This window comes from Serinus canaria, chromosome 25, assembly GCF_022539315.1.
Source record: "Serinus canaria isolate serCan28SL12 chromosome 25, serCan2020, whole genome shotgun sequence".
NCBI classification, from domain to species: Eukaryota; Metazoa; Chordata; class Aves; order Passeriformes; family Fringillidae; genus Serinus; species Serinus canaria.
In genome coordinates this window covers 2,873,527-2,896,557 of record NC_066338.1, presented here as the reverse complement: position 1 = coordinate 2,896,557, position 23,031 = coordinate 2,873,527, and the positions used below count along the sequence as shown (strand labels likewise).

General features: G+C 53.1%; 2 protein-coding genes across 10 annotated transcripts in view; one reads left to right on the top strand and one right to left on the bottom strand.

Annotated features, from left to right (window-relative positions):
* LOC115484767 (Fc receptor-like protein 5) overlaps positions 1-23,031 on the bottom strand; it is a 101,439-nt gene extending 78,408 nt beyond the window's left edge. For 2 of the 9 annotated variants that reach the window (XM_050983674.1, XM_050983678.1), the window contains exons 1-8: positions 22,922-23,031; positions 22,227-22,247; positions 21,892-22,122; positions 21,419-21,673; positions 20,485-20,790; positions 20,308-20,391; positions 19,902-19,923; positions 19,772-19,811 (exon numbers count right to left, since the gene is read on the bottom strand). In XM_050983674.1, the coding sequence (XP_050839631.1) occupies positions 19,772-19,811; positions 19,902-19,923; positions 20,308-20,391; positions 20,485-20,790; positions 21,419-21,673; positions 21,892-22,122; positions 22,227-22,247; positions 22,922-22,970 (1,008 nt within the window). In that variant the 5' untranslated portion in view covers positions 22,971-23,031. Of the gene's footprint in view, positions 1-15,854; positions 16,029-19,387; positions 19,647-19,731; positions 19,812-19,901; positions 19,924-20,307; positions 20,392-20,484; positions 20,791-21,418; positions 21,674-21,891; positions 22,123-22,226; positions 22,248-22,921 lie in introns of those variants that run through there. The other 7 variants (XM_050983682.1, XM_050983680.1, XM_050983679.1 and 4 more) reach the window with 6 other exon arrangements.
* On the top strand, positions 4,342-5,298 carry LOC115484765 (olfactory receptor 14I1). The gene has a single exon (XM_050983698.1). It carries the CDS (start codon positions 4,357-4,359, stop codon positions 5,287-5,289), a length of 933 nt encoding a protein of 310 aa, XP_050839655.1. The 5' UTR covers positions 4,342-4,356; the 3' UTR covers positions 5,290-5,298.

The window sequence follows — 23,031 nt, the reverse complement described above, 5'->3', positions numbered from 1 at the left end:
TGAAATAAAAGGAGAACAAGCAGGGCCCGACCCCTTCTTTTTTGGGAGGAGCCTCAGGCCTGGGGCTGACAGGGGCTGTGAGCGGTCATGAAGGGCTGTGAGGCGCTGTCAGGGGCCATGAGCTTCTATGAGGGGCCATGAAGGGCTGTTGGGGACCTTGAGGGGGAGAAGGGTCTCTGAGGCTGTGGGAGGCCAGGCAGCTCAGGGAACCAAGGGTCAGTTATGACACTGTGGAACCAAGGAGACTGTTGTTTGCAGTACAGTACCTGGTGGGGTCTCATGGAATCATGGAGACCATTATGACACTTCAGGACCCAGTGGAACCAAGGGGCCATTTAACCAAGGGGTCATTGTACCTCAGCAGGGCCTCATGGAATCAAGGGGATCTTAGTGGGGCTCCTTGAGACCAAGGGGCATTCTGACTCTGTGGAACCAAGGAGACCATTGTGACACTACAGGGTGCGGTGGAACTAAGAACTCGTGTGACAGTGAGGATCCCAATGGAATCAAGGGGCCATTCCCTATTTCAGGCCTTCATGGAGTCAAGGTGTCCTTGTGACACTGGGGATCATGGAATCCTGGAGACCATTCTGGCACTTTGAGGCCTTGTTGAATCAAGGGGCTCTGCAGGGCCTTGTGATACCAAGGAGCTCTTTGTGACACTGCAGGGCCTCATGGAAGCAATGAGACCCTTCTGGCACTCTGAGTCCCCATGGCACCAAGGGGCCACTGTGACACTATGGGTCCCCATGGAACCAAGGGGCCACTGTGACACAGCCATGCCTGGTGGAACCAAGGGTCCATTGTGATCTTGGGGAGCCCAACAGAACCAAGGGGCCATTGTGGCACTCTGCACTGTCACCTGGAACCAAGGAAACCATTTTGACATGCAAGGCCTCATGGAAGCAAGGAGCCATTGTGCCACTGCACAATGCAGAGCCAAGGAGACTACAGTGATATCACTGGGCCTTCTGGAAACAAAGTTCTGTTGTGCTGCAGGGCCCCAAGGATCCAAGAACATGGAACAGGTCTTGCTGGCTTGGCCTGACTCCTCCGGCTGACCTTGGCATGTTGAGGGTTGCTTTCCATCTGCCCCTGAAGCCGTGGAGCTCCATTTTTTGCTTCCTCTGGGTAAGAACTCTCCTCCTCCTCCAGGGGTTCATGGCTGAAATTGGGATTCTACCTCCATATTTGATTATATCAAAGGATTGTTCCTATATGAAACCTGCCAGAACAGACAGCTCTCAATGGCCTGGGCATCTGGGGGGGCAACCTCTCATCTGCCTTCAAAACACTGGGGGGCTGTGCTTTTCTTTCCGTGGAAAGAAACATCTTTCATGTGCAGGCATCCATAGCCAAAATTGGGAATCTGCCTCCAAAATTGCCAATATCCCAGGATAGCTCCCAGATAAAACTGGCCAGGACTGTCTAGGCTCCCTTGGCTTCCTGAGGGCCAGCTCTCATCTGCCTGTGAAACACTGGGGCTCTTTACTTTCCTTCATATGGAAAAAAAATGTCCTTCTTGTCCAGGTGCCCATGGACAAAACTGGGATTTGGCCTCCCAAACTCAAGCTATCCAAGGATTGGTTCCAGAAAAAATCTGCCAAGACAAACAGGTCTGGCTAGCCTTGGTCTCCTTGGGGTTGCCTCTAATCTGCCTTTGAAACACTGGGGCTCTGCCCTTTCCTTCCTGTGGAGAAGAGCTGTCATTCTGGTCCAGGCACGCATGGCTAGAGAAATACACTGCTACATATGGCTGAAATGGAATTCCACCTCCAAAACTCCCCAAATATCCAAGAGTTGCTTTCAGACAAAAGTTGCAAGGACAGACAGGTCTGGCTGGCCTTCGCCTCTGGTGACTGCCTCTGATCTGCCTTCAAACCGTGGGGCTCTGTGGTTTCCTTCCTTTAGAGAACAACCATCCTTCTTGCCCATGGCCTCAAGCACATGAGCACTGTACAGGGACAGAGCAGCTCTGTGCTCAGTGGGGTGGAGACTGAGGACAGAAGAGGAGAGCCCTGGGAGGGACTGAAGGGTGGTGTCAGAGATGGTGGATCCTTCTGACATAGTAGAGAACAGCCTGAAAAATAAAAAAATTAATGCCAAAGGGCAGCTGAGGAGGCCTAGACTGGGAAAAAAGAGAAAGGAATTTCCCACCCACAGGCAGGGCTGTGGTGCAATACATTTCCCAGAAGGAGTCTGGGTCAGCCCAAGGCTTTGTGTGGGCAGGCAGAGGCAGGCAGGAGGCAGAGCTGTCAGCAAAGGAAGGGGCCAGCCAGCTGGGGCAGCCGGGGGATGAGCACAGCCTGCAGGGACAGAGGCGCAGGGCAGGGACACCGTAGCACAGCCTGGGCTGCACAGGGCACAGCCATGGGCAGCAGCTGCCAGGCCCTGACAGAGCCAACTTGGGCAGCACTTGGGCCATGGCTGCTGGGCCTGGGCCTGAGCCAGGAGCAGGAGACAAGTGACCCTTGCAGGCCTGGGGCCTCATGGCCTCCTTGTCCCTGCTCAGCAGCCTGGCAGGGGCCGCCCCATGCTCCTGCCCTTGGCCTTGCCCATCCCCACATGCCAGTGCCCATCCTGGGTAGAGCCCTGAGCAAGGAGGGAGGGACAGGATCTGCCTGGCCAGGGGCTGGGGCTCAGGCCTTAGCCCTTTGCATTCCTGAGACACATCCAGCTTTGCTCAGCACCAGAGACACCTTGGCCTTGTTTGTGCCCAGCTGTCATCACTGCCTCCAGTGTTCTGCTTTAACTGGAACCTGGGGACACTTTCTCAGTCGTGTCCCTTCGTGGGACCCATTAAAATTTGAAGAAACTTCAGAGTTTAAATTTAATTTTGAGCTCTTCAGAAGTTTTCTGAACTCTCTCTCAGGGATTGAGTCTGATGTAAACAACACCAAATCCCTGAGAGGTTCATTAAAGTCCTTGTGCTGTGTCTGTGCTGCTGAGCTTTAAAGGAACAGCTCTTCCAGGACCAGCTCCTCTCCCAGCCCAGCAGGGCTGAGGGCTCTGCCTGCAGGCACTGAGGGGACAGGACCCAGGCAGAGACAGGCTGAAGGCAATCAGAATTGGGAAGACATTGAGCTGAGACTTCAATAGGGGAAAGATTGTCACAGCCCACTATGTGGTGAGTCTGTGGGTGCAGGGATAGATCCCCGGTGCTCCTGGAGGGATCTCCTGAAGCTGACCCAGGACAGGACTGATGTGACTGTAAGGATGGCTCTGCTGCCCTTTCTGCTTTGGGGGAGGATGTGCTGCAGAGCAGGGCTGCCCTGGGCACCGTCAGAGGGACAGGGCAGGATGGCTCCTGCTGCCAGGGACGGCTGCAGGGGGTGAAGCTGGGGCTGCAGCCAGGGCTGCCCAGGGCTGTCCTGCAAAGCAGGTCCTGCAGCCCTCAGGGCTCTTGGCCAGCCCAGGGCATGTGCCACCTCACAGGGGCAGCTCTCAGCCTGCCTGGCACCTCCCCATGGACAGTGCAGGGGAGAAGTTGGAGGTGGAAGGAGCGACCCCCATCAGGGCAGATTCCTCCTGCTGTGGAGATGGTGCTGCATGGCCAGGGCTGCTCTCAGCTTTCTCCTAAAGGGAAGGGAAAGGGGCTGTCAGCTTTGTCTGTGTCATTGAGTCCTGCACCCTGGGCATCAGCAGATGTGACTCAGATCTCCCTCAGAAAGTGCCTCCTCAGCCTCCTCTCCCTACAGACAGCAGCAGCAGCACCTTGACTTGCAGCATCTCTGTTTGTCTGCCCTGCCCTTAAGGCCCTGCTGCCAGGGAGATGCCCCTGGGCAGTGCCCTGTGCTGGGAGGGGTCTACAGGGCAGAGCTGAGCCCCCAGGGCTGGGCTGGGCTCTGGCAGCACTGGCAGGGACAGGGCTTGGATAGAGAGTGCCCAGTAGGCACAACTCCAGCCAGCAGGGAACCAGACCAACCCTTTGTTTTCCTTTCTGTCCAGCTGCACAGGGAAAGAGAAAAGGGTTTGGAGAAAATAATTTTTAAACCATAGAGTTCAGAAAGTCTACATTATTTTTCAAGAAATTTTTAAGTGCTGGAACCATGAAACAGAGGAACTGTAATATGCAAACGGCTCCTGTGTTGGGACTAGCATCGACTGCATTGGGGCACAGGGAGCCCTGTTTTCCCTTGGGTCTCCCCAGTGTTCAGGCTGTGAGAATTGGTAAAGATGAGGGAGGACCTCAGCAGCATAAACTCAAAATCAAAAATAGTCTAGCAAAATTTCACTCACAGGAAGAGAAGTGATTTTGCTGAGATTCCAAATAAAATACATAGGATTGATTCAAAGAAATTGGTTGCACTTTGTCAATGTCTTCTTTCAACAGTCCACCATGCACAGACTTAAGGAATGTCCAACAGCAGCTCCATCAGCCACTTCCTCCTGCTGGCACTGGCAGACACGCGGCAGCTGCAGCTCCTGCACTTCTGCCTCTTGCTGGGCATCTCCCTGGCTGCCCTCCTGGGCAACGGCCTCATCATCAGCGCCGTAGCCTGCGGCCACCACCTGCACACGCCCATGTTCTTCTTCCTGCTCAACCTGGCCCTCAGCGACCTGGGCTCCATCTGCACCACTGTCCCCAAAGCCATGCACAATTCCCTCTGGGACACCAGGACCATCTCCTACTCAGGGTGTACTGCACAGGTGTTTTTCTTTTCCTTTTTCAATTCAGCTGAGTATTTCCTCCTGACCGTCATGTGCTACGACCGCTATGTGTCCATCTGCAAACCCCTGCACTACAGGACCCTCCTGGGCAGCAGAGCTTGTGCCCACATGGCAGCAGCTGACTGGGCCAGTGGCTTTCTCTATGCTCTGCTGCACACAGCCAATACATTTTCCCTGCCCCTGTGCCATGGCAATGCCCTGGGCCAGTTCTTCTGTGAAATCCCACAGATCCTCAAGCTCTCCTGCTCCAAATCCTACCTCAGGGAACTTGGGCTTCTTGCTGTTGGTGTCTGTGTACTTTCTGGCTGTTTTGTGTTCATGGTTTTCTCCTATGTGCAGATCTTCAGGGCTGTGCTGAGGATCCCCTCTGAGCAGGGACGGCACAAAGCCTTTTCCACCTGCCTCCCTCACATGGCTGTGGTCTCCCTCTTTGTCTGCACTGCCATGTTTGCCTACCTGAAGCCCCCCTCCATCTCCTCCCCATCCCTGGATCTGGCCCTGTCAGTTCTGTACTCGGTGGTGCCTCCAGCCCTGAACCCCCTCATCTACAGCCTGAGGAACCAGGAGCTCAAGGCTGCAGTGTGGGCACTGATGACTGGATGGTTTCAGAAACACTAAACTGCTGGCCAGTTTCTGCAAGTCACTTGTAATACATTTTGTCTTTGATAACACTTGGGTTATGTATTTGATTTGTTCTTTTATGTCCTTTGTCTTAGTTTTTTAATATTGTCCAAAAGAAATGTGTTTGCTTGTGCCCTTTTTAATTTTGTTTTTCTCCACCTTCGCTGTTGCCCCAGACTGCCCACGAGGAGCTGTGCCCTCAATGGTTTTAAGTGACCTACAGCATCTCCCAGCAAAGTCTTTCCTGGCAATTCCCCTTTTGTTGCCTTCTCTGGAGCTGCAGCAGCACTGTCTGTGTGCAGAGCTAGGGGCAGGTTAGGGGCAGCACAGCAGCTCGGCTCCTGCTGGCCACACCATTCCTGATCCTGGCCAGGAGCCATTGGCCTTCTTGTCCACCTGGGCACACTGCTAGCTCATGTCCACCCTGCTGTCCATCAGTGCCCCCAGGTCCCTTTCTGCCTGGCCACTGTCCAGCCACTCTGTCCCCAGCCTGCAGCCCTGCAGGGGTTGCTGTGACCAAAGTGCAGGACCCAGCACTTGGTCTTGTTTAACCTCACCTTGTTGGATTTGTTCCCTGGATCCAGCCTGTCCAGGTCCCTCTGCAGAGCCCTCCTACCTTCCAGCAGATACCCACTCATGCCCAGCTTGGTGTCATCTGCAAATTTGCTGATGGTGAACTCAATCCCCTCATGCAGATCATATGTTAAGATACTAAAAGGCTTCTAATTCCTATTTTAAAGGGTGTATTTTATTGCTGCTCTCTTTCGAGCAGAGGTGATTGCAGCATTCTGTGATTGATATTGATCCAGGGTCTCTCCTCTGGAAGTATGGCCTGCTCAGAGAAGCTGTGCCTTGAGCTCTGACCCAGTGTGGACAACTGTGGAAAACCCCCCATGGATCCCCTGATGGGGAGATCCCTAAAAAGTTCTGTGCCAGGACTGAAAGACAAACGGGACTTTGGTTTGGTTTTTTGTATTGTATTTGCAGGGAGACCTGGAGAAGGCAGGAATGATGCATCTTACTCCATGTTCTCAGAAGGCTAAATTATTATTTTATAATACTATATTACATTAAACGATACGATACGATACGATATGATACTATACTATACTATACTATACTATACTATAGAATATAGAAAGGATACTTACTCAATGCTAAAAAGCTTATAATGAAAACTCGTGACTGTTTCCAGAGTCCTGGCACAGCTTGGCCCTTATTGGCCAAAGAGTCAAAACAACTCACACCAGAATCCAATGAAACAATCACCTGTGGGTAAACAATTTCCAAACACATTCCACATGAGCAAAACAGGAGAAGCACATGAGGTAAGAATTGTTTTCCTTTTCTCTGAGGCTTCTCAGCTTCCCAGGAAAAAAATCCTGGGTGAAGGAAATTTTTCAGATAATGTGAATGCCACATTTTTGGTCTTCAGGTTGTTGTTTATTTTTTCTCTTATCAGCAGTTCAGCACTCTGTCTGCACACCAGACTTAGTGTAGAAAGAGAAAGGCACCAAAAGTCACAAGACACACAGATTCAAGGTCTTTTAAAACTATTTTGTCCAATTAACTGTTTCTATCTTTCTACCAATAACTAAATATTTGCCTATTCATGCAACACCTGCATTGTGGCTCTTTCGAAACAATCACGCAGTGCTCCCAACACTGCAGAAAATGGAGTAGATGAAGAACAAAAAGGAGATCAGACAATGCCTAAAATCCTCCATCTTCTCTCCTATCTACCTCCATACTAATAAGACAAAACTCTAAGATTTTCACCCTGTGATAAACTAAACTACTATCTATTTCACACACTCATAGATTCCAATTCATCTCAAAGTCTTGGAAGCTTTCTCCATGGACGAAGGTTAAAAGCAGTGTTCTCCTGGGGATCAGGACTTCTCAGGACAGGCAGAGAAATATTCCCTGTGCCTTGGGTTCCAACAGACAACCTTGCTCCACATTCCCCAACACCATCCTGTCTGTGCTCACTCACCCAGGACCTTCTTTGCTCTGAGAGCTGCCTGCACTCAGGGAAAGAGGGTTTTCTTGTTTTCTTTCTTTCTTTTTTTTTTTAAATAATCCAAAACTCCTGAGTTTCCCCACTGAAAACAGACACACTCAAGTGTGTACCAGCCCAAGGTGCCACCAAGGAGGTTCCCCTTCCCCAAGGCAGAGCCCTACAAGGAATGTTTTAGACCTTTGGACTTGTTGGTTCCCTGAGCCCCTGCAGTGCCACAAAGGACCCCTTGGTTCCATGAGGTTCCATACGGTCACAATGGATATTTGGGTCCACTGTGGGCCCCCACAGTGCTCTTTTTGGTTCCTTGAGGCCTTGATCTGTCACTTGGAAACACATGAAACTTTTGGTTCCATGAGGTTCTGTACTCAACAATGGTCTCTGTAGTTCCAAAGTGTCACAAAGGACCCCTTGGTTCCATGACGTTCACTGGTGTCACCATGGTCGCATGGTTCCATGAGCCATCACATTGTCACAGCTGACCCCTGGTTCCATGGGGTTCATTGGTGTCACCATGGTCCCTTGGTGCCATGAGCCATCACATTGTCACAGCAGACCCCTGGCTCCATGGGGTTCCTGTAGCAGGACTTCCACTGTGGCACAGAGGAGCTCCTCTGTTCGGTTCATCAGCTGAGGCAAGAGCTCAGGGCATCTTCCCCCTTACAGGAACTGGTGAGATTACCCAGGCCAGACATCTGTCCTGTCCTGAGTTATCTCTGCTGCCAGGAAGGTGGAATTTGGGAGACCAAGCAACCAGTGACTTCAGTGAGAACCCCCTGAGCCCTAGAGCTGTCCCAGCCCACGGTTCCCTGGTGCTGACACCCCCAGCAATGACCCAAAACTCCAGAGCCCAACACAACGCTCTGAACCAACCCTGACTGCACCCAAAGTGAGCACTCACCGCGGGTGAGGGGGTGTCCCGAGTGCCCTTCCCTTACCCCGGGGCCAGAGATCAGAGCACAGGAAAAGCCCGTACGGGCTGGAAGCAGCAACGAAGGCAGGGGGAGGAGGCGTGTGGGGCTGTGGTGCCGCGAGGGCGGCCCCAATGTGTGCCGCTCCCGCCACTCCTGCCACAGCCCCAGCTCCATCAGCTGCAAACCCCCTTCAATTCACATAAAACCCTAACCCTAAGATGAGACACATCTTAAAGCATAACACTAAAAATGCATAAACTCTTCTGTTAAACTTACTGTCCTTAAAATAGAATTACCTAAAAGTTTCCATGAACTCCACAGCTTTAAATTAACAAGTTTCAGTTACAGAGTTTTCCAAGTGCTTATTTCTTACCACTTCTGTTTCCAATGTTTGTAAAGTAATTTTCAACCTAAAAATAACTACTACCTTTCAAATTTGTGCATAGCTAAAACATTCATACCAACTCCTGCTGAAATTAATTGTAAGTTTCTAAATATACCAAGTCTGTAACCACAACCAAACATACTAACACAGGTAAAGCATGCCTTCAACAAACAGAGAGGGGGAATGCACATATTCCCACAAATGTCGGTGTTAAATGAGTAACAACCCCCTCTGCACCAGCTAGAAACCTCTGGAATAACGACTCACCTGTGATTTCACTTAGACCTCAAAAATCAGACATTTTAAAAGCATTAAATACTACCCCTATGTGCTTTAATGTTACCTCTGATAGTTTTAAGTTAATTTGTTTGTAATAGTCAAGTTATAAGTTGTAAGTTTCAAGTAATTAACCTGCAGCATGCACCTGGTAATATTGTACTTTACTAGCTCCTAAACATGATAGTAATAATGGAGAGAACACACCAATAGCTAGAAAGATTGAGTTTAATCAAAGGTTTTATATTTTAAAACAGAAAAAGGTAGAATTATCACAGCATATGCCTCATAAGAAGAGGAAGGGCATTGGGGCAGTGGGCATAAGGGCATTACAGAGACCCAGTCCCAGATACGAACACAAGCAGGCAGCTGTTGGTCACTGGGCTGGTTGTGGCCAACCAGAGTCGAACGCAGAGTCTTTTAAATATCTTATAGAAAGAGCTGGGTACACAAATAAAGTGTCTCTGTTGCATGAAACCCCGATTTTGTGTCATCTCTCCTTCCCCACAGACCACAACCAGGGTCCATTATGGCACTGCCGAAACAAGGAGGCCATTGTTGATGCTGTGGAAGCTCATGGAACCAAGCAGCCATTGTGACACTCCAGGGCCTCGTGGAACCAGGCAGAGCATTGTGACACCACAGAACCTCATGGCACTGAGGGTTTAATGTGACACAGCAGGGCCCATGGAGCCAATTGTCCATTGTGACAATGTGGATCATGGGAGACCATGGTGACACCATGGAAGCTCATGGAGCCACGGGTCCATTGTGACACAGCAAGGCCTTGTGGAACCAAGGAGACCATTGTGACATCATGGAACCTCATGGAACCAAGGAGACCATTGTGACATCATGGAACCTCGTGGAACCAAGGAGACCATTGTGACATCATGGAACCTCGTGGAACCAAGGGCCCATTGTGACATCATGGAACCTCGTGGAACCAAGGGCCCATTGTCACAGTCCAGAACCAAGGAGACCATTGTGACAGTACAGAACCTCACGGGACCAAGATTCCATTGTTAGACAGTGGTGGTAGCATTCAGAACACATAATCACAAGAAATGATTATATGCAGGTGCTTTTATTGAAGAGCTCTGGGTGTCAGGGGTACAAACCCAAATCTGACTCCGACATAAGTTCGGGATGAACATGCTTTTATATTCTACCGTTATATAACTTTCATGTTAATTATTAAACTCATATTGTTCTATTGTACACATAGATTTCAGCCAAGCATAGCCTCCGTTAGATTTTCCAACATACTTTCTCATGACTCTTCCTATGATTCTACAATAATTATATTTATTAATAAACAATCATCACATCTAACAATTATATCATTTATCATACTACTTACGCAGGTGCAACGCAAAGCTTAACATTTCAGAGTCTATTTTAACATTTTCTCAGGGCCCCACTGTAAATGGGGCTTCATGGAACCAAGGAACCACTGTGACACAGCAGGGCCACATGGACCCAATGGTCCGTAGAGATACTGCGGATCCAAGGAGACCATGGAGATGCTGTGGAACCTCATGGAACCAAAGGGCCATTGTGACACTGGGGAACCTTTTGGAATCAAGGCAACCATGTTACACTCTGGAACTTCATGGAACCAAGGGGCTGTTGTGACACTGTGTGGTCTCATTGGAACAAAGGACATGGCTGATAGGACAGAAGCTCCTGGAAACTATGGGGCATTGTGACACTGCAGAGCCTCATGGAACCAAGGAAACCACTGGGACACTGAGGAACTGTCCTGGTTCAGGGCAAATTTGGGAAAATGGGCTCCTCTAGGAAAGCAGATCCAGTTGCCCCTCTCCCCAACCGGTCCAGGAGAAAATACCTCCTTGGAGAAAAGTGGAAAAAACCTGTTTATTTTACAATAAAACCTAAACAATATTAAACAGTAAAACCCCTTGCTGCTCTAAAAGACATGACAAAATCCCCTCCCCAGGTTGCAGCTCAGCTCACTCAATCTCTTATCAGCCCCTCTGGCGCTGGAAATGTCGCGGCCCTGGCCCGGCCCGGTGGCCACAGGTGTGAGCTGCCAGTGCTCCTCTGGGTGTTCAGTCCAGAGCAGGTTAAAAGGGGTCCAAAGAAAAGGGAAAAATGGAAAAAAACCCCACAGTCCAGGGAACTTCTTTGCCTCAGCTAGCTAAACTAACTAAAAGCAAAGGAGAGCTCTGTCCCGCTGTCTGTCCATCTGCAGACAACACAGTCCAGGAGCAGGAATGTGGAGGAGTGAGTGCAGTGTTTGAAAACAAACTGCACACTTCTTCTCTCCCCCCTGCACTCTCTGGAACAAGTCTTAAAGGTGCCAAACTTATTATTCAGCATAAACAGAACAAGATGGTTGGAGATAAACCCATCATCTAGTCAACATTAACCTTATGGAACCAAGCAGCCACTTTCACTCTATGGAACCAAGGGACCACTGTGACATCATGGAACCTCGTGGAACCAAGGGTCCATTTGAGACGGTGTTCGCAGGGGTCTGAGGATGAGGGAAGAGACGAGAAAGATGACTCCATGTTTTAGAAGGCTTGATTTATTATTATATGATAGATAATATGTTAAAAACTATACTAAAAGAAGAGAAGAAAGGATTTTATCAAAAGGCTAGCTAAGAATAGAAAAGGAATGAATAACAAAGGCTTGTCTCTGACTGAGACTGTCTGGACAGCTGGACTGGGATTGGCCATTAATTAGAAACAACCACATGACACCAATCACAGATCCCCCTGTTGCATTCCACAGAAGCAGACAATAATTTTTTAAATTTTTTTCCCGAGGCCTCTTAGCTTCTCAAGAGGAAAAATCCTAAGGAAAGGATTTTTCAGAAAATATCATGGCTACAGTCCGTTGTTACAGTCCAGAACCAAGGAGACCATTGTGACAGTACAAAACCTCACGGGACCAAGATTCCATTGCTATACAGTGGGGCTTCATGGAACCAAGGAACCACTGTGACACAGCAGGGACAGATGGAACCAATGGTCCATGGAGATACTGCGGATCCAAGGAGACCATGGTGATGCTGTGGAACCTCGTGGAACCAAGGGGCTGTTGTGACACTGTGGGGTCCCATGGAACCAAATATTCATGGTGACACAGCAGGGCTGCTTGTGACCAATTGTCCATTGTGACACTGCAGATCCAAGAGACCAGGGTGACACTCTGGCAGTTCATGGAACCAAGGGGCTGCTGTGACACTCCAAGGCCTCGTGGAACCAAGGAGAGCATTGTGGCACTGCAGAGCCAAGGAGGCCATTTTGACAGTACAGAACCCAATGGAACCAAGGGTCCATAGTTATACAGCAGGGCCTCATGGAACCAAGGGGCCATTGTGAAACTGTGGGGCATAATGGAGTCAAGGACACCACTGATACTGAAACCCACAGGATAGAAACTGCTAAACAGAGTTTTGAGTATTTGAAAGCAGGTATTCTTTATTACAGCATGGTGGTCTCTTGGGCCATCCTTCCTCCATTCGGGTGCACTGAGCATTAAATGAACAGAGTTTCTATCACACACACTGATTATGTATCCATTAGTTATCCCCACTTCCTTTGAGTTTCTTTGACATAGTTGCACCCCTTATCACAAATCCTTACATGGTTCTTTGGGGTCTGTCTTCAACACCCAGTGTCCTTTTTAGGTGGCTGCTCTTCAACTCCCTTTTGAGTAAGGGCAGTATTATTGTTCAGCATAACTTCTGTTTTGTCAGCCTTGCAGAGCTGAGCTGGCATCCTGCTTGAACTTTGTGTCACTTCTGTTTGCCAGAGGTACATCCTTAATCAGTTTCTCCAAGGCTGTGCTGTTCTGTTCTGCTGTCCTTGGCAAGAGTAAATGTTGTTCTGTTCTCCTGTCCTTGTCTCAGTGCTCGCCCTGCATGAGGCGTCTGCAACCCCCCAACCCATGGGCCTGGGGTGGGCAGGTGTTCCTGGGGAACAGGGATGGGACAGCTGGGCTGGACTGACCCAAGGGATGTTCCATTCCATGTCACACCATGATCAGCAGTCACCTGAGAGGAGAAGGGGGCAAGGGGGCATTAATTACTTTTTTGAGACATTTTTCTTTCAAAACAGCACCTACACATACAGAATCTTCTCCTGCCACAACGTGGTCAAACATTTTCTACTGGTAGGAGATTTCCTGCTGATTCATTTTTCTTCTGTTATTGGGTCTTGCTGTGCCTTTTTTTTTTTTGTTGTTGTTGTGTTTGGAGGTTTTGTTGATTTGGTTTGTGTTTTTTCTGTATTGAATGCCTTTATTCTATGCATAAGTTTTTTTCTGCCCTTTCTTAAGGCTTGGTTGGCACCTCATGGCAAGATAAACTTTTCCAATTTAGTCATTTTGCCCAATTACATTTTGCAGTCGCCATTAACTAGGTGAGTTTGGTCACAGACTCCCTGCAATCTTGCAGCATCCACAAAGGAATTGAAAGTGCATTTCATGCCATTGTAGAGACAATATAAATATTCCACAGTGGTGGTCAAGGGCTGGTGACTGTGGGATGTCACCAGGGCGTGGCTGCCCAGAGGACTCTGTACCACGGATGACATTTGACACTCATTGAAATAAATTCCAATATATGTCCGGATGGGGCTTGCCCGGGCTTGTCTAGCCTTCGCTGCTTGGCTGAAAGGCGGCACTGGGGTGGTTTCACCTCAGAGACCCCTCTGGCTAAGCTGGATGCTGCAGCTGGCACTGGGGACAATTTCAGACATGCACAAGCCCTGGTTTACCTTCTGTAGAGATGCTTTAAGGCGTGGTGAAGAAAGGAGTGGATTCTGCCAGAGTTTAGATCCAGAGTTTCTTCAGATGGCAGTCTTCTGAATCCCATAACAACCACTGACAGAATCCTGAACCGCATGGTTGCCGGGTCTTTAAACCCCCGGGAGAGAGGGATGGGAGGGGTAAGGAACCCACCAACCAGGTACAGGGTGGGCAGGTCTCAGGTGCAAGGGACACCTGGGTGGGACAATGGACCCCCAGGGTTGCAGGGCATCTTTTTAATTCAGCCAATCACTTGATGCCCCTCTGGAATGCCAGGATTGACAGACAGCACCCAGCAGGGGTCAGGGCAGGGAGAGGGGGAAGTGATTGACACCTGGGAAAGGACAGGGATACCTGAGACAAACTGTGACATCATACTGCTACACCTCATTGTTCAGCCAAATTCCCACCCACCCCACGTTCCACTCCTTTAGCCCAGCTCTCTCCAGTCTGGCTCTGAGGAGATCACAGCAGACCCTGTCCCTGGCCTAGCTGAAGTCTGGGCACACAACATCCCCTTCTTTTCCCTCCCACTGTGGGTTCTGCAGTCCCTGCCCTGTCCTGCCAGTGCCTGGAATGGCTGCAGGAGGATTTGCCACATCCCCTTCCGTGCTGAGCCTGACCAGGCTGTGACTCTCCCAGTCCCCCTCCCTGCCCTGTTTGCAGACTGGTTCCATGTCTGCCCTTCCCAAGTGCCCAGGACCCTCTGGGCTGGCTCTGGCCTTTCCAAGGGGTCTGAGAGAGGTCCCACAGTGACACTGCCCAGCCTTCTCAACAGCCCTGACAACAAAGGCCTTTTCCACATCCCTCAGTTCCAGGTCAGTGCCCAGAACACAGCACAGCCCTGTCCAGCTCCTCGGGGTGGTTCAGAAGGGAGGCAGCTCTGATTTCTCGCCAAAGACCCTCACTCTATTCAGTGTCTCTCTGTGCAGTTCATGGCTGCCCTGAGCATTTTTCCTGGAGTTTCCCTACTTGGGTTATTTCTCTCCATGCAATCCTCACCAAAACCCAGCAAAGAATTCCGGTGGTTTCCCAGAGGACTTTACTCTCAGAGTGAAGTGGCCTCAAGGCACTGTTTGTGCCACTGGAATTGTGCCACCCCCAGGTGCTGCTGATGGTGTTTGTGCTCACTGGGGTTCATCTCCCCCCACACACACCATGCACTGCTGAGATCTCCTCAGGACAGAGCAAACATGGCCAGCTGGCCTGGTCACTTGGTGTCCCTCCGTGCAGGGACCAACAACCTCCTGCAGGTGGGGAGAGGCCAGTGCTGGCAATGGTGGTTGCAGGGGCTGGTGTGGGACAATTGCCCTGGGGCACCTTCCCAGGCTGTCCCCAGAACAAAGACACAGCCCAGGCCCTGCTCTGCTGCTCCCTCAGGTCCATGCCAGGAGCTCTGGCTGTGCCAGGACACTGCTGTGAGCCCCCCCTGCACACTCCCCTCTGCCCCAGGCACTGGGCTTTGCTGTGCCAGGGCATTCCTGGGGCACACTGATGACAGCAGCTCTGGAGGAGAGCAAAGCCTCCCTGCCCTGCCCTCAGGAGATGCCCTTGGCTGATGGAGCTGCTGTGCTGGAGCCCAGCTGTGTCCCAGCAGTGCCCATGGCCTGTCCCTGCCTGTGGCCACAGCAGGGACACGCAGCAGGACAGTGACCAAGCTGCCAGAGCACTCCGGCCTTACAGCCACAGCAGGGCTGGAAAGGAGAGGCTGGAGTTGGGCAGGGCAGCTCTGAAAGGACCAACCCCTGCTGCTCCCTGGCAGTGCTGCTCTGCTGGGACTCTTTTCCCCTTCTCCCCTCTAACTTCATGCAGGTCTCTGAGCTGGGATCCCAGATAAAACAGGCACTGCAAGGTAGTTTATTTTCTTCAAATGCAGTGACAGCACAAACCCTGGTTTACAGAGCTTCTGGGTCAAGATCAAGAGGTGAACAGTGAATTTGATGGGGGGATTAAAAGTTTCATTGAGGATATTTTTATGAGAGAAAAACTCACTGAACATTACCAAAGACCTGGGAAGGCCTGTTGGGCCTTTCATGAGTTCCATTCCAAAAGCTATGCAGAAGAAAATGGGAAATTGTTGCTTCAGAAATCATCCAGTCATCATTTTCCCCAGGGCATCCTTGAGCTCCTGGTTCCTCAGGCTGTAGATGAGGGGGTTCAGGGCTGGAGTCACCACCAAGTACAGAACTGACAGGGCCAGATCCAGGGATGGGGAGGAGATGGAGGAGGGTTTCAGATGAGCAAATGCTGCAGTGCTGATAAACAGGGAGACCACGGCCAGGTGAGGGAGGCAGGTGGAAAAGGCTTTGTGCCATCCCTGCTCAGAGGGGATCCTCAGCATGGCCCTGAAGATCTGCACATAGGAGAAAACAATGAACACAAAAGAGCCAGACTGAACAAACCCTTACAGGAAGAAGTCCAACTTCCGTGAGGTAGGATTTGGAGCAGGAGAACTTGAGGATGTGTGGGATTTCACAGAAGAACTGGCCCAGGGCATTGCCATGACACAGGGGCAGGGAAAATGTATTGGCTGTGTGCAGCAGAGCATTGAGAAAGCCACTGGCCCAGGCAGCTGCTGCCATGTGGGCACAAGCTCTGCTGCCCAGGAGGGTCCCGTAGTGCAGGGGTTTGCAGATGGATGCATAGTGGTCATAGCACATGATGGTCAGGAGGGGAAACTGCTGACATAAAGAAGAGAAAGAAAAACACCTGAGCAGCACATCCTGAGTAGGAGATGGTCCTGTGTTGTAGTGTGATTTTATACTTTGTAATACTTTGAAGTAGTTTGGTTTTTGTATCCCTGTATTTTTCCCAAATAATTTATCCCAGATTGTGCCCCCTTTCCTTTACCTATGTAATCCCTCTCCCTTGATGAGATCATCCCCAAATCCCCACCCTGGCTCTCTGTCCATCACTCAGCATCCCATCCCCTCCATCTAGAAGCTTTGGTCCAAGACATTGAGTGATTTGCCAGAGGCCAGGGGTCGGCCCCCCTAGACTTGCCCTATCTGCTGTCCTAAATGTCTATTCCTTAGTGCAAATCCCTTAGGCTAATTTATTGGTTAGTAAAATGTTATCTACTTTTGGTTTCCAGCTCCCTTTAAATGTAACCTTGGCACATCTCCCGGGCTCTCAGTAGGAGGCCCCCTGAGGTGTAGGAGCTCCCCAGGCTCCTGAATAAAACCTTGGATTAACCCCTGCTAAGAGTCGGCCCTTTATCTTCCACCGATGTCTCTGGTGTCTCCTCTGCTGCAAAGGTGACTGGCCTCCCTGCCCTCAGCTCCCTCGGGGCACGAGAGAGAGTGTCCCCCGCAGTCGGCCGTGTCGGGGTTGCCCCCCCGGTGCTGCCGACTCGGGCCTGGCCGGGGCTTCCTGAGAGGCTCCCAGAGGGACAGAGACAGGGGGAAGCCCAGGGTGGGGGAAGCAGGGCTGAGGGGTCTGCAGGGAGGGCTGGGGAGGCTGTGCAGGATAGGGGTGTCTGGCTGTGCCTCCCCAACACTTTCATATTGTCTCTCCTGCAGCAGAAGGAAGAGGCCATTTGACACCTTTGTCACACGGGGGATGGGTTCTTTCCTGGGGGGCACATCCAGGGTGCTCCTGTCCTGGGGGGATCCTGACACATGCTGGCCAAGGGGTTCTGTCTTGTGTGGCAGCTCCGGGAGGTTTCAGACTTCTCTCTTCTTGCTCATCCCCTGCAGGATCTGAGCCCACAAGAGCAGCTCGGGAATGGAGCCCAGGGCAGGAGGGAGCTCCCAAACTCCTCTCCTTTGAAGCCAGTGGCCCTCCAAGGGTGGGGCCCAGCCATGGCCCAGCCCCACTGCACAGGGATGGCCATTGCCCAGCCCTGCTCTGGCCAGCCCCAGGTGGCAGCCAGGACCTCAGGGTCTCCCCCACCCCCTTGGCTTTGATTCTGGCAGCTTTAGAGCTGCTGCAGAGGTGAGAATTCTGTGGGGGAAAAGGCCTGCCTGTGGTTTGCTCAGCCCTGCAAGAAGCACAAAGCCCAAAGGGAGCCCAAGCAGTGGCTCTGCGAGGGCCTTTGATGGTTTTCAGAGCAGGGCTGGCTGGAAACCCGCCCTGCAGGGGCAGGTCGGAGGGAACCAGTCCGGAAATGCAGCAATTGATCATTTGTTCCTCTAGGGAAGGGACTGAGAGACCTCCAGGATTACTGCAAATCCCACACCAATCTCCTCACTAACCTGACCTGGACCCTGCTTCTCGGACAAAACCTGAAGCTTTCTGTAACCTCATGGAAAGAATGTTTGGGCTCAGGCTGTAGCTGTCAAATAAGAGGGAAAAGTCCAGCAATATCTAGCAGTGGCTCTGCCCTGTGGCTGTGGTGGAGCTCTGGGGAGTGACCCTGTCTGGATTCCAGGTGTCCCCAAAGCTGCTCCATCCCTGTGCTCCTCACCTGAGTGAAAGGCTGAGGCTTTGCCGGAATTGTGGTGTAAAGCCACCAGAGGGGCTGTTGTGGACCTGAGACCTGCCTGGGGTCAGGTGCTGCCTTCCTTCCATTCGGGATCATGGACAGTGGTCATGGGTATTCCCTAAGGAATGTGCCTGGCCCCAGGACACTGCTATGCTGCCACTGGGCACTGGGATCCAACCTGCTGCCTTGGCGGCTTCTGCCTGCTGCCAGTGGTGGTACCGGGGCCGATTAGCGCCCGTGAGTTTGCAAAAGGAGCGATTTCCCCTCCTTCCTTCTGTCCAAGGCCGCCATGGCCCCTGAGGGGATGGAGCTCGACCGGGGCGCCCCCTGCTGGCCGGGAGTGCTCCCTGCAGCGCCCCCTGCTGGCCGGGAGTGCTCCCTGCAGCGCCCCCTGCTGGCCGGGAGTGCTCCCTGCAGCGCCCCCTGCTGGCCATGGTTATAACTGCCAGAAAACCCAACAGCGCTGAGCAGAAGGGAAAGTTCTGGTTTTGTGTTGTTTGTTCTGTTCTGGTTTATAAATTTCCATGTAAAAAGCTGTTATTCCTTTTCCTACACTTCTGCCTGAAAGCCCCATAATCTTTGAAATGAAAAAAGTTTTAGGCATGGGTCTTCTTTCCATTCCAGGAAAGTTCCCACTTTCTTTGGCAGATATTTCTCATTTAAATGGGTTGCCAGATTCTGAGTTCCAGTGTGGATGGGACAGATACCCCAAGAGGAGACAGGGTCTGCCCTTTAAGCCAGTCGGGCCACCAAGGGCCCTCTCCCCAGCTGGCACTTCTGGTCACCCGGCCACTCAGGAGCTGGCTTGGCAGAGCATCACACTGTCCCCAGTGTGCCACGGCTGACAGACTGATGGACAGACGGGGCCCTGTCTCACCAAAAGCAAGGCCTGACCCACCCTTGCCACACACAGGTGTTCCAAAATGTCTCCAGACATCAAACTTTTCCTGTCTCTGGCACCCCACCCTGTTCCATGGCCTGATCCCAACTGCCCTGGAAAAGGGGGAGGCTCTGGAATCCCCACAGGGCCTTTGTGACATCCTCGTGTGGGGAACACGGCAGAGGAGGGGTTTGGGACATGAGAGAAGAGAATCCAGAGCCTCCTGAAGGCCACTTTGGCCATCAGAGCAAGAAAGGTCCAGGGTCTTGCCAGGTTCCTTTGGTGGGGGAAACATGCTGGGGGAAACATCCAAGGTTTGTTCCTTTTTGGGGGCTTTCCCTGGAAATTGTTCCTTTTTGTGACAATTTGGACTCTGAACCTTGTTGCTGTTGGTTTTGTTCTCTCTCGTTGCTATTTCAGGAAATTGTTCTTCTCTCAGCCCTTTGGGATCCTTGTGCCTCCACAGGGAGGAAGAGGGGCAGTTTTGGTGGCAGCACACACACGAGTGGGTGTCCATGGGTGGGGACCCCCAGTGCCCCCCAGTTCCCCCGTGTGTCACAGAACATTCCCGTAGATGTCACCAGGTTCCCGCAGTTGCCCCTGGGGTCCCCGCAGTTCCATGTGGGTCACCTGGGGATCCTGGAGTGTGGTGGCACGGGGGGACACTGTGAGAGACACGGGCTGTGGGATCTGGGTGGGGTGACACTCGTGGGTGACATGTCCCTCTGAGTGTGTCCCCTCCATACTCACCTGCTGCCCGCCTGGTGACCACGACGTGGGTGTACAGCACCTCCCCCTCCTCTGGGGGGGCCGGGGGATCTGGGGGGGCCCTGAGGGAATAAAGGGGATGTGGGGGAGGGAATGGGAGGTCTTGGGGGTTGGGGTAAAAGGGGAGAATGTGGTTTGAGCCCCCCACTCACCTTTCCTGATTCTTCCTGGCAGCTGCAGAGGAAAGAGGAGAGGGGTGACTGTGGGGTCCCAGGGCCCAGACCCCTCTCAGGATTCCTGAACCCCCACGGGACCCTCAATTCCCACAAGATCTCGAAGCATTGCTGAAGTCTCCCAGAATTCATGAACCTCCCCAGTGACCTCAACCAACTCAGCCTCAAGGATCCAAAGCCCAGCAGGGACAGAGACCTCCCAGAAGCCCCCAGGGCCACTGAAGGAACCCTCAACATCCCTGCAGGACCCTCCAGCACCACCCCAAACCCTACAGGACCCCCAGACAAGGTCACAGTTCTAGGGGTGTAAAAGCCACTATATGGCTCCCCAATTCTGGGAGCCTCTACAGCTCCCTGGGATCCCCATCCCCCCATTGTCACCCACCCACACAGTGCCACCGGTGCCAGGCCACAATGACACCCACGAGCAGGAGCAGGAACAAAAGGGCCCCACCGACCCCTGCAGCCACTGCAAGAAACAGAGACACAGGGACCCTGACACATCAGGGTCAACCATCACCCCAGGGGTCCTGCAGTCCCTGGTGACCCTGTGTGACCCCACCTGTGTCTCTGTGTGTCCCTGTGTCCCGCGGTGTCACCTCCAGGGCCAGCTCTGGGCTGAGTGCCCGGAACACGTGATGCTCGTCTGCCTGGTTGGTGGCCATGCACTGGTAGGTGCCTGAATGTCCCACAGTGGTGGCCCTGAACTCCAGAAGGGGACCCCGAGCCACCTCCTGCCCGTTGTGCAGCCAGGTGAAGGTGACAGGGGCTGAGCCCACCTGCACTAAGCAGTGCAGGGTCACAGGGTCACCTGCCTGCACCTGGTGTGACAGGGGACCAGGGGTGATGGTGGCATTGGCCACAGGCACTGTGGGGACAGAGATGGGGCTGAGCCCACAGGGAGGGGCTGGCAGCCAGTGTGGGGGATAGGGACAGGGGGGATGGGTGTGATGGGGAATTTCGGGGATGGGGTCACACCAGAGAGGGGTGAGGGGACACAGGGCAGAGGAGAGGAGACCCAAGAAATGTGTCAGGGGGACATGGAGGTCCCCAGGCAGGGGAGCAGAGGAGGCAATGGGGGCTCCCCGTGCCCATCCCCACACTCACTGCATACCATGACACAGAGCCAGGTGCTGCTCTTCTGCACAGCCCTACCCTCCTCGGAGCACACCTGGCAGCTGTAATTCCCTGAGTGGGAGACCCCCACGGCAGGCGCCAGCAGCTGCAGGGACCCCTGCGGGCCCCCCACCACCTGCCTGTCCCGGTAGAACAGGAGGGGGAGTGCAGGAGAGAGGCTTGGAGCTGCAGGGGGCTGGGGGTGCTGAGGCAACTGAGAGTCAGGGGGGACCCCGTGGTGGGCTTTGGTGACCCTCCAGCACTGGCACCGGAAAGAGTTCAGGGAAGGAGAGGGGAGGTGAGGACTGTGACTCAGAGTGCACTGGGAAGTGGCTTTGGGGCTGTCAGGAGATGGGAGTTCCAGCCGTGGGGGTGCTCACCGTGCACTGTCACTGTCACTGCTGCTGAGCCTGACGGCCAGGACCTCACCCAGCCCTTGCAGCGGTAGCTGCCACTGTGGTTCAGCTGGAGGGGGGACAGGGACAGCTCGGTCGCATTCAGGGACCTCGTCAGATTATTCTCATCCTTGAAAAATCGCACCTTGGTGACCGGGCTGTTCCACCGGCCCCGGCAGCGCAGTGTCACCGTGTCCCCCTCCAGCAGCGCCCGTGCTGGCACCTGCAGCACCAGATCATCTGTGGGACAGGAGGGTCCCATCTTACTGAGGGGCTCCAGATTGGTCAGAGGTGGGTCCCCATGGCACTGGGGACATCTGGGTGCACTGGGATGCACTGGGATGTCCCTGTGTGCAGGGCACAGGCTCCTGCCACACAAGGGGTGTGAAGCCACCCACGGAGTGGAGCCCACCCAGACCTGTCAGGGGCCTCCCAGATCATTTAAAATCCCCCCTCACCATCTAAGACTGTCACAGGGGGGCTGAGCCCACTGCCAGGTCTGTCACATGTGTAGATGCCACTCTCTGTGACATTGAGGCGGTCGTGTCTCTCCTGCCACCAGCGCTGCCCGTCCTTGTACCAGGTGGTGGCACCGGCGGTCCCCAAGCCCTGGCAGGTCAGTGTCACCCGGTCCCACAGCACTGGTGGCCTCCAGGGGGGTTCCACAAGGATCTGGGTGGTCTGGGTGCCTGCGGGTGACAGTCAGACTGCGGGTGACAGTCAGACCAGACTGCCAGTGCCAGTGTGGGGTGGGGACAGCGGGGTAGGGACGTGGCATCCCCCGAGGACTCACCAGCGAGGCCGAGGGTCTGGGCTGGAAGGAAGAAGGGACAGGGCTGGGAGGGGGTGGCACTGAGGGGACAGAGGCCCACGGGGTACAGGGTGTGGGGGCTGTCCAGAACTGTCCCCATGGGGACAGCAGTTCTTGTAGGAAAGTGCATGGGGGTGGTCCCCAAAAGATTTGGCGAGGCAGGGAGACATGTCTGTGTCACAGCCACCCGTGCACCATATCCCTGAGGCACGGCCGCCTTGGGAACAGGGACACCAAAGCCACCCTGGGCTGAGGCAGAACATGGGGACACTGTGGACACCCCAGGCACAAGGACACCACGGACACAGCCCATGCTGGCCCAGGTCACCCCCACCAGATCATGATCCCATCCCCATGATCCCATCCCCATGGCCACATCCTCACGGTTCTTGTCCCCTTCTGTCCCTGCATGCCTGTTCCCTTGTCCCTATCCCCAGAGCTACCTGAGCCCAAAGGTGCCAGTCCCACATTCCTGTCTCCAAATCCCATCCCCAAATTCCTACACCCTGCTCCTGTCCCCAGAGCCACCCTACATCAGTCACAGTCACACCAAGGTCCACTGTGGGTAACACGGACTGGCTCTGCTGGCATTGGGGACCTCGGGGGACCCAGCAGCCCCCCTGTGCACCCTCCCCTCCCTATCCCCAGGGTGTCAGGCCCGTGCCCAGGGCACTCACCCCACAGGAGCAGGGCCACCTTCCCGGCCACCCCGGTGTCCCCAGCCATGTGGACTGGCTGTCACTCGCTGCTGTGGCCACCCCTCCCCTGGCTGGTGGCTCCTCGGATG

Excerpts from the sequence above, each read along its gene's own strand:
- LOC115484765 (XM_050983698.1), top strand. The coding sequence starts at position 4,357 with ATGTCCAACAGCAGCTCCATCAGCCACTTCCTCCTGCTGGCACTGGCA.